Source organism: Garra rufa, chromosome 22 (genome assembly GCF_049309525.1).
Source record: "Garra rufa chromosome 22, GarRuf1.0, whole genome shotgun sequence".
Classification (NCBI taxonomy): Eukaryota; Metazoa; Chordata; class Actinopteri; order Cypriniformes; family Cyprinidae; genus Garra; species Garra rufa.
In genome coordinates, this window is record NC_133382.1 from 32,474,009 (window position 1) to 32,497,042 (window position 23,034).

General features: G+C 37.8%; 1 protein-coding gene across 4 annotated transcripts in view; it reads right to left on the minus strand.

The window, feature by feature from the left end:
* Positions 1-23,034, minus strand: part of cyth1b (cytohesin 1b) — a 97,057-nt gene that overhangs the window by 1,811 nt on the left and 72,212 nt on the right. For 3 of the 4 annotated variants that reach the window (XM_073827987.1, XM_073827986.1, XM_073827988.1), the window contains exons 3-12: positions 21,728-21,792; positions 18,534-18,600; positions 18,060-18,178; positions 9,345-9,425; positions 9,132-9,244; positions 6,978-7,126; positions 5,591-5,703; positions 2,624-2,702; positions 2,433-2,504; positions 408-562 (exon numbers count right to left, since the gene is read on the minus strand). In XM_073827987.1, the coding sequence (XP_073684088.1) occupies positions 408-562; positions 2,433-2,504; positions 2,624-2,702; positions 5,591-5,703; positions 6,978-7,126; positions 9,132-9,244; positions 9,345-9,425; positions 18,060-18,178; positions 18,534-18,600; positions 21,728-21,792 (1,013 nt within the window). The remainder of the gene's footprint in view (positions 1-407; positions 563-2,432; positions 2,505-2,623; positions 2,703-5,590; positions 5,704-6,977; positions 7,127-9,131; positions 9,245-9,344; positions 9,426-18,059; positions 18,179-18,533; positions 18,601-21,727; positions 21,793-23,034) is intronic. The other variant, XM_073827985.1, reaches the window with a different exon arrangement.

Here is a 23,034-nt window from a genome sequence, read left to right on the forward strand (position 1 = left end):
TTTTGCTTTTATTTAACTTTTTTCTGTTGTATTTTTGTTTCCACTTTATTATATACTTGCATCTTATGTTTATATTTTATTTCAAATAATGAACACAATTTTAATAGTTTTAATTTCAGTTATACGTTTAAAGTGTAGACAGTGTATCTTCTGTATTTGATGTTTGTTATTAAATCATTAATAAGAAAAGGTTCAACTGAAGTCGTTGAGAAATAGACTGCATTTTTTTTAATCATTAAAAAAAACACTACAACAATATTTTACAGACAAACCCCTAAGGATTTTCAGTGAGCAAAAAATTATTTCAGAAACTGGTTCTGTGACTGTGGGTTTAGGTCAAATCAGTGTCAGAATGCAACCTCATGCATATTAAAAATCTGTCATGGCAAGATCAGAGGAAGTCTTACTTGATGCTTTTGATCCACTCCTCTTTCTCCTCTGTTGTTGGTGCTGAGATGCGGTAGAACGTGTGGTTTCCTTCCACGACCCGTCCATCTGCTTCAGTCTTACAGGCTTTGATGACCTGATCCTTGTTGTCTGGGATGAAGAGTTCAAAGCAGTTCTGTGTAACGAGAGCTACTTTAGAAGAGGCTTTTATCCAGAGGAACTTTCAGTACATTAATCACAAGGATATTTCACTGGAGCAAACTGAGGTTACCAGAACAATAACACCACTGTATGAGAGAGATTTTAGCAACCAGGAACCTTTGTGCTAATTACCAGCACTAAAAGCACAAAGTAAAAACGTACATATTTTCAAAGTCAGCTAGTACATAACAAATACTTGATTCGCAAAGGGGTTGCTAGGATGAAAAGAAAGAACAAAAAAAAAATTATTATTATACAAGTTGAAAGAGAATAAAACTAAAAAAAAAATAATAATAATCTGGAAAAAAATAAAGGTACAATGCTAATCAAACCTCTGTTCATAAAAAATAGCAATGTAATAACATTATAATGCTATAACAGCAATCATAATAATAATAATTATAAATAACTTAAAATAAACAATAATTATTAACTAATAATAGCTTAAAGGGAGGATAAACAAATATATATACACAAATACACAAATTTTATTCAAAAAAAACATTAATATTAATTAAAAATTAAAAGTAAAAATTAATTATTAACTAATAATAAATATATATATATATATATATATTATATATATATATATATATATATATATATATATATATATATACACACACATATATATACACACACACACAATATTTTGAAATGTTAAAAAATAAAATAAAGAACTAATATCAATTCATTTATAATTTTAAATCAATACGATAACTGACAGGAAGCCAGTGCAATTTTTTTCAAAATAGGTTTAATGTGCTCGCTTACACTGGTCTTTGTCAGAATTCTTGCAGCTGAATTTTGTACCAACTGAAGTTTACTAAGGGTAGCAAAATAAATACAAAGTAATACAATGAAAGAAAATACGACAATATTTTTTGTTGTAGCTAAAAATCTAAATAAAAAATAAATGCAATTATTAATAATTAATAATAAAACTTAAAAGGCTGGACAAAAAATACTTTATTAAAGAATATAAAAATATAAAATAGATATAAAACAAAAATATTTTAGCAAATAAAAACACAAAAATACTAAATTTTAAATATTAAATAACATTGAAATATTCAAATTATTAATTATTATTATTATAACAAACCAAAACCAAATTCATGAAAAACATAAATCTAACACTAGTCAGCCTCACTAATAAACTACAACACTAATTAAACACTGTTGCTAAAAATCTATAAAAAATAAATTATTTATAATCATAAAACCTAAAATGGAGGATAAAACAAAAATACACTAATATAAAATAAAGAATATAAGAATAAAAAATATATATAAAACAAAACAATTTTACAATATAAAAACACAGAATGTAGATCAAACCACTGTTGCTAAAAGAAATATAAAATAAAGAATAAAAGAAAAAATATTAAAATTATTAATAACAATAATACTAAAGTGATGATTTTTTGCAACACTCTTGCAAAAAAAACTATTAAAAAATAAATACATACAATTCTTAATAATTCATAATTAATTAATTAAAAAAAAAAAATTATATATATATATATATATATATATATATATATATATATATATATATATATATATATATATATAAAAGCATGCAAATTAAACCACTGTTGCAAAAATAAATATTACAATTAATAATAATTATTATTATTAAAATGAAATATTATTAAAATATTCATTCAAATTATTATCATTATTATTATTAATAATAAAGTGAGGATAAAACCAAACCAAACTAATTAAATACATGAATCTAATACTAGTCAACATTACTAACTACCAAACCATAATGACTTTTCCACAAAGTAACTTAAATGTGGGGAAAAAAGATGGAAAAGTGAGAGGAAGTTTACCGGCTTCTTGGAGTCATCCACTTCCCTAATACTGAGATTTTCCAGAGGAATGATCCCTCTCGGCTCTTTATCCTGGAAACAGACGCAGATGAGGAAACACATGTGACCGCAGTAAAACACAACGGATGGCATATATTTATTTTGGATCATTCAATCGTTTAACTTCAATTAAAGAAAGCAGATTGACGTACAGTGGTATATTCAAAATAATACAGACAGTTGTCCGTCAGTATGAACCATCTCCTCTTCCACGTCTTGACTCGTCCACCTGTGGATCAGGCAGATGTGAGTATATTAAGGACACTGTTGTACAGGTCTGTGTGAGTATTTGGTGGAGAGTAACTGTGGTGAGCAGCAGAGACATGAGGCACAGCAGCAGACAGACACACACACACACACACACACATGTAAGAGAACTCACATTAGCAGATGGACAGCTCAAATGACTTATGAACAAAACCCAGTTACCCAAAAAGCACTGAACCAGGCACAAGTTTAAGATGTTAGTGACCAAATTAGTAAGAGAATGCGGTATTATATAAAGTATGCATCTCAGAATGAATGCAAAGCTCTGTCTATGACAGCACATTATCTAAATGTCATAACAATGCTGTAAATTACTGTAAATATTTGTTTTTCTTTAGAATGGTTTGCTTTAAATTCTAAAACAGGTTAGCACTCGATCTTCTGCTGTTATATACTATGGAATATAAATAATGTTTTAAATAAAGTAATATTCACAGGAGCTAAAGCACAGTATACTAATTACACATCTATTGCTAAAAATGTATATTAAAATTTATTTTTAATTGATAATTTTATATTATATAAATATTATTATATATAATTCCAAAAATTAATAATAATAAAACAAAAAGTATTATTATAATTATTAAATTTAAAAAAACAATAATACTACACAGAAAAATCTAGAAAATAATAAAATACAAGCACAATGCTCAAACCACTGTTGTTAAAAAATATAAAAATAATAATGTAATAACCATTATAATATAACATTATATTAAAAACAAATAACTTCTAATATTTATTAATGATAATTAACTTAATAGAAAAGATAAAACAAAAAATATAATATATTAACAAATATGAACATTTTAAAGTATTAAAAATATTAACATTAATTAAAATTAATTTTAATCAACGTTAATTTAACATTAATCAAACCACTGTTGCAAAAATATTAAAATACATAAATAATAAAACTTGAAGCTGAAAATTCAACTAAACTTAAACAGAGGATTAAACACATTTACAAAGCAATAAAATGGAATAAAATATCATAATATTAAAAAATTATAAAGCATAACACTAGTAAAACACTGTTGCTAAAAATCTATTTATTGCATTTTTGTTAATTTTTTTATATTTTATTAAATATATATTAAATATAAAAATATTTTAAAACATTAACAATATTAATAGTAACAATAATTAATATTAAATAAAAAATAAAAGCACATGGTAATCAAACCACTGTTGCTAAAATATTAAAATAAATAAATAAATACTAATTAAACTTCAAAGTGAAAATTAAAACTGAACTAAACTAAAACAAGGATGAAACAAATTTACAAAGCAATAAAATGGAAGAAAATATGATAATATTTCAAAATAAAAGCATAACACTAATAAAACACTGTTGCTAAAAATCTATTTATTGCTTTTTCGTTACTTTAAAAAAAATGTTATTAAATATAATATATTAAATATTAAAATAATTTTAAATGTTAACATTGAATTAAAATGCAAGCATGTTAATCATACCGCTATTGCAAAAATATTAAAATAAATAAAAATAATACTAAAACTTGAAAGTGAAAATTAAAACTAAACTAAAACGAGGATAAAACAAAGCAATGCAATGGAAGAAAATATAATATTTAAAAATTACTTTTAAAACACTTGCTAAAAATCTATGAAAGGATTTTTTGTTACTTATAATCTTAATTAAATGCGAATAAACCACTGTTTCAAAATCTAAAATAATAATAATAATAAATAACAATAAAACGTAAGTGAGTAAAATATTAGAAATATAAATAGAAAAATATAAATACAATTTAAATTATGGAATGATAAACCGTTATTGTTAAAATATAACAATAATAATCATTCTAGAGGCTAAAGCACAACATGCAGAATTAACATAATAGAAATATATTTTTAAAATAATTAGAAAAATATAAACATTAAAAAAAGTTAAAGTACAAATACAAAAAAAAAATACTAGAATACTAGAAATGAGGACAAAACTAATACAATTTATAAAATATTTTAAATTAATCAATGAACAAATAAATAAATAAAATATGACTGTCACTTACATCTCATTACAAACAATTACAACACAAATATTGGAGTATTGTACCATTATATATCAGCTGTGCTCGGTCTAAATCATCTATAATTCCTGTGTTATCCCTGTCGCAAACACAAATGCATGTGAAGGCAGTAGAGCAGGCAGTACTTCAACTGACCACATGGGTGCAGTAGAAACCAACAGTAATGTTTAACAGACAGGTTGATCTCGAAGATGGAGAAAGCTGGCTGAGAGTCTTGCAAACATCACAAACCCTTCGTTAGCACAGCACAACAGCGCAGCGACAACACACCAGTTAAAACTCAAAATGAACAGACTCAGACACTTTCATTTTGATAAAATGAAATATCTGTTAAATTAAATTGGAAAAAAAGACAAACAAATGGAGTAAATGAAAGCGCAAAGCACCTGGAAGCATAGCTTAATGAGCTAGCTAAAGAAAAACCAGTGTACATACCTCCTGAAGAAAGACAACATCAAACCAAAAACCAATGTGGAAGAAAGAAAACAATGAAATTAACTACGAAAATATGCAAAATATTGTAACAAAAGGCTGTAATAAAACACTTGTGTAAAATCCAGGCTGAGCTGAAATATGAGCAGCATGTGGATAAATAAGGAGGTTGTATCAGCTCTTTTAGCAGAACGGCCCCATGCTTCTTGGCTATTACATTACACAATGTAGGACTTTTAATTCACAGCTCTGATTAAATAAGAAACGTTCATGAGACACTTTATATTTAGGGCCTGTTAATGGACACATGTATCATCCAGTCCCATTTCTTTATCTTCCCAACGGAGAAACCCTCACTCACCCAGTTTGAGCAGCCAGCCCTCGCGATCGGGGTTAAAGAACGTGTGCGTGAGGTCGTTGCCGTCGTCTTCAGGTATCTTGAAGGGCTCGTTCTTAATGCTCTCGTAAAGGTTCTGCAGGAGGGTTTAAATTGAGTTGTATTTGGAACTTAAAATCGTGTGGAAAACTTCATTGCTATTAGTGTAACTTAAAAAAATTAAAAAATTAAATAAATAAAAATACTGTGAAAATAAATGTCAATAGTCGGCTACTAGTAAAATTTTAAAATAAATAAATAAATACATAAATACATAAAATAAATTTAGTTCATTTGTCTATGGTCGGCCAATAGCCAGATAAAATAAAATAAATACATTAAAAAATTTCTAATAAAAAAGTACTTAAAAAAAAAAAAAAAAACGCAAAAAAAAAAACCCACCTTATATTTGTCAGTGGTTGGCCAATAGTCAGATAAAATAAAATATATTATAAAAATAAAAAATATTATATATATTATATATATATATATATATATATATATAGCTAAGACATAAAAATAGGTAAATAATTAAAATAATGTAAAACGCCTTACATTTGTCAATGGTTGGCCAAAAGTCAGATAAAATTAAAAATATATATTTCTAGTAATAAGGAAAACATACATATATAGTCAAACCTCTATAGCTATAAAATAAAAAACAAGTAAATAAAAAATAAAATGAATATTGTGTAAAAAAAAATTGTGATTGTGAATGTGTAATTGTGAAAATAAACGCCTTAAATTGTTAATGGTCGGCCAATAGTCAGTTAAATAAAACAAAGTTAAATTAAATAAAACAAAAATTTCTAACATACATATATAATCAAACCACCATAGCTAAAACATAAAATAAGTAAATATTAAAAATGATAATAAAACATTGCAAAAATAAACGCCTTAAATGTGTCAATGGTCAGCCAATAAAATCAAATAAAATAAAAAAGCGTCGATGACAATTGTGTGAAATATTAAAAACTTCATTGCTACTACCTTAACTTTAAAAAAGTAATAAAAAATACTACAAAAATAAATACCTAAAATTAAAACCACAATAGCTAAAACAAAAAATAAGCAAATAATAAAAATAATAATAAAATTTAAAAGCAAGAATGAAAATTGTGTGAAATAAAAGTAATTTAAATAATTTAAATACTTTAAATAAAAGTAATTTTAAAAAGTCTCTAAATAAACACCTTAAATTTGTCAATGGTCGGCTAGTTAGTCAGATAAAATAAAAGAAATAAATATTAAAACTTAAAAGTAAGAATAAAAGATAAATTAAAATAAAATAAACATAAAAACAATTACAATGTAAAAACAATAAATTATTATAAATTCCAAAAATAAAAAACTGTGGGGGACACTGACCCTGAGCAGGTCCTCTGGCAGATCTCCTCCATCATTGATGCCTCTGTTCATGCCTATGAATCGCTCTGCAGACGGCTTGTCCTTCACATTAGGGTTGTGCAGACTTGTGTTCAACATGATGATTGCGAATGAAAGCACATAACATGTATCTGCAAAGAAACATTTTAGCATTTACAAGAGTTTACATGTAGAAACTGGAAACTAGAAACTAGAAAGTAGAAAAACTAAGGAGTCACGCCAAATTTTAATGTACAGACGTCATGCTGAGAAACAATTAGCGTCCAAATAGTGCTTAAGCCAATGGTGCTTGCATTTCTAATCCTCTCACAGACCACAATAAATTTATGCATACATTCATAACACCCTTAACACCTCTCTAATTTATATTCATTACTTGAAATGATTGAAGAAACTATTGTTGCTAGAACTTTGTAGCAACCAATGAGAATATTTACATACATAATTTTGAATTTTCTCTTGATAAAATGCAGCCAAGTGCTCATGACAGGCCATGTGTAGCCACTTTGCCGAGCAACATGTGGGCGGCATGGAAGTGCTCTACATCAGCTGCACTCTTTACATGCATATTAGCATAGATAAGAGCATGGGAAATTTATGAAGAGAGCCCAAGACATGGATGAGTGAAAAGGCATGAAGCACCTGTGTGGGTGAAAGGAAATTGCGGAGGGACTGGGTCCCTGGGGTAAACAGCAGCTTTAAATTGAGATAATCAGTGTCATTTTCTGTACTTTGGTATTAAGAATAAAATAAAATATCAGTGTCATTTTCTGCACTTTGGTATCAAAAATAAAATGAAATCATAAGTGACCTTTTCTGCACTTAGATATCAAGAATAAAAAAAAAAAAATTGAATAAAATATCAGTGTCATTTTCTGCACTTCGGTATCAAGAATAAAATAAAATAAAATAAAATAAAATAAAATATCAGTGTTATTTTTTGCACCTTGGTATCAAGAATAAAATAAAATAAAATTAAATTAAATTAAATTAAATAAAATCAAATAAAAATAAAATAGTGTAATTTTTTGCACTTTGGTATCAAGAATAAAATAAAATAAAATAAAATATCAGTGTCATTTTTTGCACTTTTGTATCAAAAATAAAATAAAATAAAATGAAATAAAATAAAATATTAGTGTCATTTTATGCACTTTGGTATCAAAAATAAAATTAAATAATAAGTGACCTTTTCTGCACTTTGGTATCAAGAATAAAATAAAATATCAGTGTAATTTTCTGCACTTTGGTATCAAAATTAAAATTAAATAATAAGTGACCTTTTCTGCTTTTAGATATCAAGAATGAAAAAAAAAAAAAAAAAAAAAAAAAAAGAAAAAACAACAAACAGCAGCTTTGGATTGAGATAATCAGTGTCATTTTCTGAACTTTGATATTTTATTTTATTCTTGATACCAGTGTCATTTTCTTCACTTTGTATCAATAATAAAATAAAATAAAATATCAGTGTCATTTTCTGTAATTTAGTATAAAAAATAAAATAAAATAAGTGACATTTTCTGTGCTTGGGTATAAGGAATGAAAAATAAATCAAATAAAATTGGTATCAAGAATAAAATAAAATATCAGTGGTACAAAAAATAAAATAATAAGTGCCATTTTCTGCACTTAGGTATCAAGAATGAGAAAGAAATAAGTATATATATATTTTGTTTTATAAAATATCAGTGTCTTTTTCTACTTTGATATCAAAAATAAAACAAAACAAAATAAAATTTAATAAAATTAAATTAAATTTGGACTGAGATAATCAGTGTCATTTTCTGTACTTTGGTATCAAGAACAAAATAAAATTCTAATTATCATGCAGTAAAGTCCATGCCAATAATCTGAATAATATTTACATGAAGGCTACATGCCAATATTTTCATTTAATAGTTTAATAATTACATTTTTATAATATTAGAATTATTTATTATACTAGTCATACTTATTATTATTTATTATTTATAATACTTATAGAAATGTTTACCATTTAAAAGCATTGGAGTGCATTCAACATCAGATTTGTGCTTAAAAATCATGAAATTTCTCTAGTATTGTCTACTGAACTTTTGATATAGTTGCAAACTATTGCAAAGCAATCAGATTATTATTATGCATAAACATACACACCTGTAGACTGAAAGACACCGGGATTGCACTGACAGTAACGCTGGGCAAAAGCCTCCATCATTCGATCAATCTTCTGAGCTTCACCCGGTAACCGGAAACTCCATAAAAACTGTCTGCATGGAGCATAGGGAGAAATTAACTGTATTAATGAGATCATAATGAGACATGTACTGGATTCTCAAAGGAGATCATAGTCTATATGTATTTTGTCACCTGAGTGCCTGAACCAGGTTGAGGTCTGTAAATTCATGAAGCTCAACAAAGGCATGAAGCACCTGTATATTGAAATCATCCCTGGAAATGAGACAAAACAGAAAAATTGACCGGAGATTCAATCTTAGATCAACAGCAATTATGTTACACTGACATCTGGTCATAAAAGACGGTGCAACTAGATTTGTATTTCCTTCCTTTGAACTAAATCACATCAATTTCTAAAGAAACAATGGAATTTGACTCAAAACATATGCCACTAAAAACCTTGTCCACTGTTATAAAACTTGTAGCGCTTGCAGTGTGAATGGAATTACGGCTGTGATCCTCCTCTCAGACGTCTCCAGTGGGCATTAAATCTCACGGGGGGATTACGTCTGGGATTAGCGTCCGTGTGTAACTAGCTCTTTCTTCAGTGAGGAAATGGGGCATGTCGATAATATCAATGAGCTGCGAATGCATTAACCCACTTTGGGGGTCCGTCCATTAAGCTCTACACTCCTTCATCCAGCTCGGCATTGTCGTAACCTCACTTCATCTATGATCCTGGGATGCATTATTGATTTTCCTCAGGTGACACAGAAAATAATGCGTTTGCATTTATGCGGGTGTTCATTTAGAGAAAAAGCATTATTGACTGATTGAAGGATATTGGAAAAAAACAGAATATTGTGTGACAGTTGATGACTCAAATTAATGGAACTTTTTTTTAATCCAGTCATTATTATTCATGAAATGTTCATTTTTGGGTGGACTGCCCCTTTAATTTTCATCGTGCATGTCTATAATTACACTGAGGGAGGAAAATAAATCCTCCACACATACTATATAACTTTCCTTCCTGCTCTGACAGGTCCCTGATGACCTGGCACTGACATTGAATTTCAGTCCATCAATAAATGTGTAAGCTGACCCTTAATGCAAAACACAGCAGTTTCATATGGGCACAGGACATCTTGATGCAGTAGATAATGGCTTTTGACAGACTGTAGTACTGGACTAGCTTATGGTCAGTGAGGTCATCCTCCCTTGGGCTCTGATTCTAGATATAGCAATTTCAGATGTTTAACAAAGCCTAAATCTGTTTAACTTCCATTAACCTAGTTTTGCTTGATAAATCAGTAAGTTATGTTTGAAAGACTGTGTTTAAAGGCCATGAAGGTTACAACTAGACTTGCAAGGCCAGAACTTTTGAGAAAATGTCTGGTCCGCAATGCAGCTCATTCTGGTTAAGAAACTCCCACCATCTGAGCAATATGTAAAGAAATTAATGAATTTGTAAAAGACAGAAAAGTAGCTTTAAATCTGAAATATACAGTTACCCCTTCAGTCGAATCACTTCGACGTTACATTGGGATCTCGCCTGAGAGACCGATCACCTCTGAGCCTTATTAAAAAGGCCAATTGAAAATTGGCGAGTGGACGTGCGCGCCGGCCACGCCCCCGTACATACGGGTATATAAGATGGCTGCGCGCACCACTCAGTCAGACTTTTGCTTTCAGAGCCGATGTGTCGAGCCTCTAAACAGCCGAGAAGAGTTCTTCAGAGTTCATGCTCCCTCCTGCTGCTGCGCTGCCATAACTAAAAGAGTGTTTCAGAGAAAGAGCATTGTTTGGCAGCCGCCAGCGCGGTCCCGCGGGCGGCCGTTTTCACGGCCATATAAAGCCTTTTTGCATTCCAGCGAGCAGCCCCGGCGAGTGCATTGCCCCGCGGCGCCTCCCTGGGCAAACCGGGATCACAAAAGAGCAATTTCTAGCGGCCGTTTTAGACGTTCTTTTCAGGATGTCTTTTCGGCCGTGCGTTTCTGGATGTGGTAGTTTCCTCTCCTCAGCAAACGGACATGAGCGCTGCCTCACGTGTTTAGGCTTTGAGCACACTGGGGTGGTGCTCATGAATGGTTCATGCGGTGAAAGCATGACCATGACCACGCTGAAGTCCCGCCGCTCGTTCGCGAGCTGGCTCCCCCCGCCTCCCTCCCGTGGTCAGCCGTTGAGCCGCCTATGCTCTTCGGCCACCGCGGTGGGGCGCGGGGGGGGACATTCAAATTACGATAGACAGCGTTCCGCCGGCTCAAAAAGCCCTGCGGACCTCTCTATCTCAGCGCGGTCCCGTTGAGTTTCCGCAGCAGACGCTTCCCCGCCTGGCGGGCTGAGCGTCTCCTTCGGTGCTCCTGCAGAGGATGAGATGTCTGTCACAGCATCAGAGGGAGAGTCAGACGGTGACACATCTCTTCCCGCGGCGCGGCGCCCACCCATGGTCGCTGCCCCCCCGGAGGTTGATGTCGAACTGTAGGCTATGCTTCTCCGGGCGGCCGGGGGGGATCGGTTTGAAGGTTCCTCAGGGGGCCCGGCCGATCCTTCTAGGCTGGACGACTGGTTCCTGGGGGGGGCCCGGCGGCAGCGCCGCGCTCCCCCCCGGTCCCGTTCTGACCGGATGTGCATGAGGAGCTGACAAAATCTACGGCGCCCTATTCATTTGACGCGCTTTCCAGCTCCTCTCCCCTCGCCACTCTCCATGGCGGGGCAGCCAAGGGGTACGTGGCGGTCCCCCAGGCGGGCGCGCCATCGCGGTGCACCTTTGCCCGCGGGCGCGGCCGCCTGGTGGGGCCCTCCGCGTCTCCCTTTTAGGGCATGTGAAATTCTTCCGCCCTCATCGGCTGGGCCTTTTCTGCGCCCCCCGACACGCTGCCCCGCCCTGCAGGCCATGGCAACACTGCAAAAGTGCCAGGTGCAGGCACCTTAAGGCCTGCACGAGAGTGGTCCTGACCAGGGGGTACTTGAAGAACTCCGCGCCGCCACTGACTTCGCCCTTCGGGCTACTAGGTCGCGGCGTGTCCCCTTGGTCAGGTGATGTCCACCTGTGTGGTCCAGGAACGCCACCTATGGCTGACTCTGGCCTGGATGGCAGAGGCCGACAAAGTTCGCCTTCTCGACTCTCCCATTCCCCAGAGCGGCCTATTCGGCGACACCGTGAAGGGTTTTTGCTCAGCGGCGTCGAACGTATCGCCGGCCCCCAAAAGCCTGCGATCCTCCGCCCATCAGCATACCCCGTCGAGATGCCAGAGCAGTACGCCTCCCCGTCGTTCGGGCTGGGCATCTCCTCTGGCGCTCCAACGGTCCAGAGGCAGACGGAGGCCGTCCAACATATCCTGCCCCGCCGCGAAGTTACCATTCCGCCGCCTGGGCCCCCGCCTCCGCCTGCCTGTCGCCGAAGGCGTCCCCCCGCAGCTCCGTCCCCTGCTGAGCCACACGATCCAGGCTCGCAGCCGACGTCGAGCCGCCCGTGGGAGAGGGACGCCGCTCGCCTCTCAGGGTCCTGCGACGGAAGACCCTCGCAGGCGAGCTTCGAAGCGTCCCTGATGCGAGCACCCCCGGAGGTGGAGAGAGCTACTCTGTCGGCACTCCCGCTGGAAGCGGGACTTAGCCGGTCATTTCAAATCACAGAAAGACCCAGCCTTCTCACCTCTGGGGCCCCGGCCCCGAGTTTCCTTCCTGAGCAGCACTTCCACTCCTCGGAACCAGACTCGGGACCGGATGTCGCCAGCGCGGGAACCAGGGAAGTAGGTAAGCACTGCTTAGTGCAGTTAGACACTTCTCCAGGACGTTATCCTTCTGGGTTTTGTCTCCTTCCCTGTCTTTCCCCAGGCTGCCCCACCACGGTCACGCCGGTCAACGTTCCCTTGATACCACTACACTGGTTGATACGGACGGTACGGCCCGGCTCCAGGCGTCCGCCCAGACTCACAGGTACCCCTTACATTCTTTATTCAGAAACAGGCGTGCCTCTGTTCTGCCTGCGGAGGTCGCGTTCCTACTGGCGAAGGACGCGATCCAGCCTGTCTCTCCAGCCGGGACGAGGTCGGGGTTTGATAAGAGTCCTGACTTCACGTGTCCAGTTAGAGTGGTGGGTTAACATCCGCCCTGGATGGAGCTCTGTTCCGATCCCTTCTTAGGCTGTCGGCACACATGCTCACGACGACGCACATACAAGTATGTTCCGTCTCCAGGGCTGGGTTGCAGCCATCTGCCTGAAGGGCACCCGCTGTCGCGTCTCGATCTCCCCGGCGCACACCCCTTCGGCGGTCTGCCCCGGGGATCGAGCGCTCAGCGCGAGGTGCTTCCATTTGGCTAGTCCCTCTCCTTCCTGCCTTCTTAGGCCATGGGAGCTCCCCTGTCCCCTCTTCGGCAGACAGGTATTCGCGTCTTCAACCGTCTCTTCGACTGGTGCTTTACCAGCCCACTCGTGAGTTCCGTTGTGCGAACATTGGGACCTGGTGCCTCGGCACCCCCGCCATCTGGTCCTTCAGGCCAACCGAGGAAATTCGTTTCCTCGGTCGGGAGCCCGACTCGGTCCTCAAGACAGCCCGCCTTACTACCAAGAGCGCGCAGTCAGTGCTGTAGTTCCTGAATCAATCAGGCACAACACAGCGGTTCTCTCAAACTGAGGCTCCTGGGGCACATGACAGCTCTAGCCGCTAAGAGCCGCTAAGCTTGTTCATGTGAGACCGCTTCAGCACGATCGAGTCCCATGATGGGCATGGCATCTCGGCCCACTCCGGACTGGCGTTTTCCCGCAGTTTGGCCGACAAGCCAGCCCGTGGCTCACCACGGGTTGGGTTGCCATGTACGACAGAGGCTTACAGCCTCTCCATCTGCTCCCAGGGAGTACGTGGCAGATTTTGCTACTGGCCATTCACTTGAAGCAGGTAAACTCAACCGTGCAGCCTATCGGCTCTCACGGCAGTCCACCACCTGCAGGATGGCGACTCCACCCCGTGACGCAGCTAGTTTGGAGCATATCGGTAGGCCAGCCACATCCGCTCGCCCCCGATTGCTCCCATTACCAGCTGCCTCTTTCAGAGCAGCGCTGGCACTCAGCTGTCCTCCGGGGCCCAAGTACGCCCTTCCCCAGCGAGCCTCCTTGCACAGACTCTGTGCAAGTCCAGGGAGGACGAGGAGTAAGTCTGTTGGTTGCGCTACAAGAATGGCCCACCCAGACTCAGGTCTAGTAACCGTTCCCTCGCGGCAGTCCCTCCCTGTAGGGCACGGGATGACACCCAGACCTCTCCGGCCTTCGCAGGCCGTGATACAATTATCACTCAGTACCGAGCTCCCTTGACTAGGCAGGCTCGCACTGAGATGAGGTCTATTTGCTGGCTTTCCACAGAGTTACACGGTTGCAGTATGCTTCCCTTCCTGCAGGAGAGTTGAGCGCAGACTGTTCCCTCACTCTAAGTATATGCAGCTGCTTCGCCGCGTATCACATGCAGTAGATGGAGCTAAGTAGGTAAGCATTCACTGGCCGTGAGGTTTCCCAGAGGTGCCCAGAACGCACCCCACACCCTCTTGGGGCCTTTCCGTCGCCTTCAGAGCCGCGGGACGCTCCAATTGAGCCACTGGCCTCAGTCGAGCTAGCATTCCTGTCATCAAGACAGCGCTCCTGACCGCCCTGGCTCCCGTTAAGAGGGCAGGAGACCTAAAAGTTTTCTCTGTCAAGTAACGCCTCATACCCTCTGGGACCCCCCCGTCGCCCTTCGGGGCCGCGGGGTGCTCCTCAGGAGCCTCGGGCCTCAGTCGAGCTAGAATTTCTGTCATTAAGACAGCACTCCTGACTGCCCCGGCTTCCTTAAGAGGGTAAGTTACCGACAAGCTCAGGTTCCTCAGAGGTGCTTAGCACGCACCTCATACCTCGTGGGCCTCCCCGTCGCCTTTCAGGGCCGCGGGTCGCTCCGTTGGAGCCACGGGCCTCAGTCGAGCTAAAGTTCCTGTCATTAAGACAGCGCTCCTGTCTGCCCTGGCTCCCATCAAGAGGGCCTATAAGCTTCTCTGCCAGCAAAGTGTGTCGAGAATTCGGGCCCGGCGTTTTCCACGTTACCGTCGAGACCCCGGCTCGGTGCCCAAGGTCCCCACCACGCCTTTCCGCGACCAGGTGGTAGACCTGCAAGCTCTGCTCTGGAGGAGGCAGACCCAGTCGTGCGATGTTGTGTCGTTAAATATGTGAGACTGAATCACTCGGCACTTCAGCCGCACCAGCAGCTTCATCTGCCTCGGGATTCGCAGAAAGGGAATGCTCCCCGAACTGAGGTTGGCTAAATGGTGGTAGATGCCCCTCCCTGTTATACCCAGGGACAGCCGTGATCCTTGGTTCATGGCACCTCACCAGCAGATGTAAAAATCGGAAGCTGCGGGCTGGGCGACACCCTACCTTCGCTTGGTTCTCCAACCTTGCGTAGAGGCCGTTCTCCCGTGTCCTAACTTAGGGACTCTCAGGCGAGCGGGAAGTCCGGCTGGTGTCGGCTTGCTGCGCCATTCCCACGTGGATCCGTGCGCTATTTCCCAGAATGTTCCCTCCGGCGAACCCTGGGTCCTCCTGCCCCGCAGTCAGGGCTAGGCGCGGAGTAGTCCTGCACTGTGATCCTGCCTGGGTTTCCTTCGCCCCGCAGGTTGTGGCTTAGTTTTTTATTATTCCAGCGGAGGAGACCGCTGTTTCCCTCGTATATCCCCAAAAAACTTTTTATGGATATATTGAATTATTCTTATTTCCACATGTAAAATTTCATGTGCTCCGCCCCCCCAACCCATGCTTCAGTACAACTGGCATCCCTGGAGGGGCCCCCTTATTAGGCCCCAGGGCGTTGGGAAGGTTACGTTACACTTCGCCTGCCGGCACGTATACTTGTCAGCACGTGAAGCTGTTGCGTAACGCGGCGTCAGGGTCGTGGCCTTTTCCATGGGTTTGTTCCCAATGTAACGTCGAAGTGATTCGACTGAAGGGGTAACGTCTAGGTTACGAAGGTAACCCTCGTTCCCCGAAGGAGGGAACGGAGACGTTACATTCCCCTGCCACGCCCCTGGCGTCGCGCTGACGCCGGGCTCTCCCGGCTCTTCAGCAAAAGCCTGACTGAGTGGTGCGCGCAGCCATCTTATATACCCGTATGTACGGGGGCGTGGCCGGCGCGCACGTCCACTCGCCAATTTTCAATTGGCCTTTTTAATAAGGCTCAGAGGTGATCGGTCTCTCAGGCGAGATCCCAATGTAACGTCTCCGTTCCCTCCTTCGGGGAACGAGGGTTACCTTCGTAACCTAGACGTTTTTATGCTCACCAGGACTGCATTTATTTGATCAAATATACAGAAAAAACAGTACAGTAATATTGTGAAATATTTTTTAGTGTAATGTTTTCTATGTGAATATATTTTTAAATATAATTTATTTCTGTGATGCAAAGCTGAATTTTCAGCATTATTACTCCAGTCTTCAGTGTCACATGATCCTTCAGAAATCATTCTAATATGCTGATTTATTACCAATGCTGGAATCAGTTGTGCTGCTTAATATTTTGTTGGAACTTGTGATACTTTTGTCAGGATTATTTAATAAATAAAAGTTTTTAAATGGTTTTTATTTGGGGTCAGTAAATTTTTATTCTTTCTTTTTTGAAAGAAATTGAAATGATTTTCTTTTAACTTTTTATTCATTAAAGAATCCTGAAAAAAAGAATCACAGGTTCCAAAAAAAATATTAAGCAGCACTTCTGTTTTCAACATTGACAATAAATCAGCATATTAGAATGATTTCTGAAGGATCATGTGATGCTGAAAATGCAGCTTTGCATCACAGGAATAAATTATACTTTAAAAACCATTATATTATATTAATACTTTACAATATTACTGTATTTTTTTCTGTAAGTACCGATCACAAACTTTTAAATAGTGACGCTTTTGAAAGAAGTCTCCTATGCTCTCTAAAGCTGCATTTATTTGATCAAAAATACAGTAAAAATAGTAATATAATGTATGAAAGGCCGTTTCCGCCACTGAATAAAACATTTAAACAGTTAATTGCGACTTCTCACAATCCTGCATTTTTTTTTTTTTTTCAATTTTGAGTTAACATCTCTCAATTCTGACTTATTTTCTCAGAACTGCATGATATAAACTCGCAGTCATTAATTATAAAGTCAGCAGTTTATATAAGAAAAAAATAAGAATTGTGAAATACAAACTTGGAATTGGCAAAAAAAAAAAATTGTGAGATAGAAACTCGAGACAAACATGCATTTGCAAGAATAAAGTCAAAATTGTGAGAAACTCGGAAGTGCGAGACAAATAATCTGAATTGCCAGAAAAAAGTCAGAATTGTGAGACAAACATGCATTTGCAAGAAAAAAAGTCAAAATTGCAAAGACAGAAACTCGGAATTGCGAGAAAGAAGTCAGAAATGCATGAAAATAAGAAAAAAAAAAGAGAAAAAAAGTCAAAATTCTGACTTTATTTTTACAATTGCAAGTTTATATCCTGCTATTCTGACTTTATAACTTGCAACTGTTAGTTTATATTATGCAATTCTAAGTAAAAAAGTCAGAATTGTGAGATAAACACGCAATTACCATTTTTATTTTTTATTCAGTGGCGGAAACGGCTTCTATAATAATGTGATGTGATATACTGTAAAATATTACAATTTTAAATAACTGTTTTTGATTTTAATATATTTTAAAATGCAATGTATTGCTTTGATGCACAGCTGTATCTTTAGCATCATTACCCCAGTCTTCAATGTCACGTGATCCTTTAGAAATCATTCTAATATGCTGATTTTGTGCTCAAAAATCATTTTGCATTACCAATGCTAAAACCAGTTCTGTTTAATATTTTAAGACTTCATGAGCTCTGTCTTTCTCGACCATCAGCCGAAGGACCTGCTCTTACCTCTCACCCAGATAATCTCCAATGGCTGTCTTGTTGAGGCCCTCACCCTTGTAGAGGAATTGAGCAATATCTTCACAAGTGTTCTTCAGCAATTCATTCTCTATGAGGAACTGAATACCCTGAGAAAAACACAACATTCAGCATAAAGAACTTCTAAAGAAACCCTACATGCATGCATTATAATTTCACAGTTTCCTGTTTTATGTCCTGATAAGTACAGAAAAAAGCTCTTATTCTGATCTATGAACTTTAACCTATGAGATTGGATTCTGGTAAATCTATGGAAATGAGCTGAAAATGCTGTGGTTAGCTTGTGCTTATGATAATATGTGCACCCACACAAGATCAAAAGTTTAAAATGCAAAATGGCAATGCATTTTATGTAATAGGGGATCATTACCGAAGCATATCAGAGAAAGTCTATGATGGGGAAAATTTACATCCTTCTTGTATTACAAGCCAGTGCTAGTTTACCTTTTTGGGATCCATGTTAAATTTCTTGCGGCCCATTGCCATCTGTTTACTCCGCTGCATGTTTATTCTGCAAACACAGAAAGATGAAGGCTTTATTAATGCTGGGTAGGTTTTTGACAGCTACAATCTAAAGCTAAAACTCAGGGAATGGAGCTGTACGACATCTATGCCTGTCAGGGCCTCATAATGACATCATTAATAACCACTCAGCCAAATGCACTTTAGGATGGTGCGACATGTAATGTTAAAAGCCACAGTCTGTAAATGGGGGCCGCACACTACTACACCTTCCATTGCGGCCATATGACATGGTTCTTAAGGTGGAGGAGGAACAAAGAACGACAAAAGAATTTCATAAAAGGAAGGTTAACGACATGGAACACTTTCTGAAAATGGTTTTCTTCCATCCAAATGGCCCTCATGTGAATCAAAGTGGGCATTCCTGTGAAGTGTTCGGTGGCCCCGGTGGGATCAGGCTTCATGTATAATGAATGGGCTTGATTCAGTTTGATGTATATTCTTTGATGCAATTCTGTTTGGTCTGGGAATATGGGTCACTGCAGTCAGGCGGTATCAGGGGCAATTCACACAGAAGGCGTTTTTGTGCTGAAAAACGCAAGACGCAGGGTGTTGAATAGACAAATAAGTGTTTGTATGATTCTTAAGGGTCTTTATGAAATGTACGCTAAATACTTGTTAAAGGGGTCCTATTATGCGTTTTCACTTTTTGAATTTTAGCCAGTGTGTGGTGTGTATGTTTGGGCATAAAAAAACATCTACAAAAGTTACAAATCCATTTTTAAGAACTACAACAAACGGCTCCTTTGACCTACAGCGTTAGTTTTCCAGATGCCAGGATGTCACAATGTAAATTCCACCTAAACAAATTCGAATCGTGGGTGAGGTGCGGGATTCGCCTAACTTTAGCGATGTAGCATAGACAGTTGCTTCTGGGATGCTTTATAAACACGAGCATTGACTAAAGTGTTCGCGGACTGCTCCGGTAACCGTGCTGGAGCCGCGCCGTTGACATGTGCGGTATAGAGGGTCGAAACACATGCAGAGCCGTGGCTGATGTAAACACAAAATTGACTAGAGTGATGATCATTGGTTGCCGCGTCAGAGCCGCACCGTAGAGATTTATTCATCATACAGTGTAGATATCTTCAATAGACTTACGATGGAGCTGGTTTTGGGCATGTAAATAAATAAATTAGCACAATAATGATAATACCATGTATCTGCGATCTCGCAGGCTGACGATAGGACCAACACTACTGTAGCATATTATTAACTCACCCTCCATGCATTCAAGGTGTATATACCTTTTCCTTCTTTCAGATGAATGCAATTAGAGTCATAGTAAAGGTGCCATAGAATGCATTGATACAATATTTTAAATTGTTCTCTGATATCTACATAGAAGGTATATGGCATAAGAAAGGGCAAAAATTCTCCAGAAACGGTTTTACAAGTCCATTTACAACCCTAGGATTTGTCCCTAGAATGAAATAGTCTGTTATTACCTTATTTGGAAGGTTCATGAATAATAATGAGGAGCTCTGCTCTGATTGGCTGTTTCACAGAGCTGCTCATCTCTATAGCTCGCACATGGAGGAAAATATATATTTAATGACAGAGCCCGAGCCGCTATTAATGTGCGGGTCATTGAAACTGCCATTTTGAATGCACAATCATTTTAGTTTCACTTTTGTGATTTGCAATTGCACATGCTCTGTGTAACATTATACTACAGCAGCAGTAAACACCAGATTTGTATAAGGAGGAGGAAATGATGGTGTTTAAGACTCACTGTATGTCATGTACAGAACTGCTATTATTCAACTATGCCAAGGTAAATAGTTTTCCATTCTATGGCACTCCCAAGCTTTAGAACGACATAGACTGGTGTTTCTCTCCATCAGTCCAAAACAAGTCTATCCATAATAAAAGGTGCCTCACATGGCTCGGGGGGGGGGGGGGGGGGTCAGTAAAAGCCTCCTTTAGCGATCCGATGTGTTTATGTAAGAAAAATATCCATATGTAAAACGTAAGAATCACTTTAGTTTGCGCAGTCGTACACAGGACTTGCTGCTTTGGTTAGGAGCGTGGCAGGACTGAAACACCGCCTAAGCTGTTCGTCAATTGCAACGCAGTGGGACTGCTAACTGTTTTTCGGAAGGTGGACCTTCATCAAACTAGTCGAGACATTTGTGCCAGCCTGGGAAGAAAGCTATTGCAATAATGTAAATTATGTGAAAAATAATGCATTTTTCAACCACCAAGCATGAGAGCATGTTCTAGTGCACCCTCAAAACAAAATAAAGACTTTGTAAAAGAACATAATAGGACCCCTTTAAAATTCCTCAATTTTACCTTGTCAAAAACAGCTCTGTTCACAGTGACCTCTTTCGGTACATGTCTCTTTAAATGATAATGAGCAACTACTTACCCCGCCCCTTTTTTTTGTTTTTCAGTGGCAAATTACCATCAAAAACAAAACTAATCCACTACGTCCTCAGTGGCTCTGATTTTTGGGAGAAAATGAAGACTTACAGAAAATCAAAACGGCTTGATAATTAAGACTTTTTAGGTTTTTGGGGGATTAAAAAATGAATGTAATTTTATCATCATAGTGTGGTTGTGTCCACACACTGCTAAGACACCTCCAAACATCATGTAAAAGTGAATTTTGCATTCAATGTCCTTTAAAAGTTAAACTTCTTTTAAATTTACAATGGTCAAAAATGTTTGTCTAGTGCATGTTTACAAAGACAAACAATGGAAAGCAGCGTAGCGGAATACAAAAACGTGTTTTGCTTGAATGGCCCCTCAGACTGCATTAAAACAAAGTGTTAAACATTCTATTTGAAATGCTTTTCCTATATAAAATGTAATGTAAATATACCTAATTGTGAGGAAGCTGTACTGTATGATATTCTCGCAAAGTCCTGAACACATCTCAATTTACACAAATTACACCCTCTCTTACCAAAACAGCCGTACATAATTCACCAGCCTCCACTCCCGCAGGGGGCACTGTCATTAAATATTCAAACAGGGGACAGGAAAGACTGAGTATGTGTGTAAGTCTTCTGTGGTTGTTTATGAGTAAATGTAGAATGTGAATTTGTGTGTGAATATGGCATACTAAAGAACTAAAGAACGAAAAATAAAATCACTCATCATCTTACCTTTCTTGAGTGGAGCCAAGACTTTCGATCTCGTTCGTCACCTTTGCTATCTCATCCTTGAGCCGCTATTTAGAAAAAGAGAAAAGGAAAACATGGTTAATTGAAAGGAGAACTGAAGGTGGAGCTGCCCTCTGACGTCCCTTTCAAAGTCGGTCTGCTACAGGAAGTGATGGAGAGCCGTGAATCTAATAAAATGAACACACAGAGGATCATAAATATCTAATATGATTATCACGAATATGAAACATTCAATCACGGCACAGTGTGGCACCTGCATTAGATATCAAGATGAAGTAGCACTTGTAAGGGGGAAGGGAAACGGGACAGGGGTGAAAAATGAGAAGGAGTAATAAAGAGATCAAGAGGGTATATGAGCAAGAGCACGTTTATGAGTGTGTGTGCCACATTGATTTAAAAAAAAAGGCTGAGAAATGACAGGCTACTGGTACCAAAGATGAGTGGAAGTGGAATTTCATAAACTAGATTTTTTTTTTCCCTTGAGAAAATTTGCCATGTACTGTACTTGATATAGATCCAAAATAATCAAATCAAATTGCAAGCTTGTAAATCAGAAATAAATTGTGAAATTTGTGTCAAAATCGTAATATATTTAAGGAGGCAAGGGAGGCAGTATCTCCACAGAATATTGGATGAGAAAGAAAAAAAAAACACACAAAAGTAGTAAAAAAATAAAACAATGCCAATATTGCAAAATATAACATTAAAAAGTGTATAAATCCCTTGTTTTTCTAAAGAAACATTGTGTGACAGTGAGAGGAGGCAATGCCTCCATTGCGATATGATTGGATATAACTGGTTATGATTGGCTGTGATTGGTTCATGCAATAAATCCCGCCCCGTGTACGTGCGTGCTCCGCGTTCGCGAAACAGAATTTTTTTTTTTTTTTTCATTTATACCATTTTATGTTACACTATTTAACTTAATTTCTTGTTTTTATTGTTTTATTTGTATTTAATTTATTGATACTATTTTATTTTATACTCATTTGTTTTTTTATTTTTATGTTTGATATTATTTTATTATTTTTTATATGGAACATCTGCAGGTGATGTAGCTTATTTTATTTGTAATATTTGTATTACTTTATTTTATATTGTTTTATTTTTATTTCATACTAATTAACACTTTATTATATTTCATACTTTTTATTCGATACAATTTAATTACATTTATTGTTTTTATTGTTTTATTTTTAATTAATTTTAATTATTTTATATCATTTTATTTTTCTTTAATACTACTTAATACTTTATTATATACTATATACACCATACTATAATATACT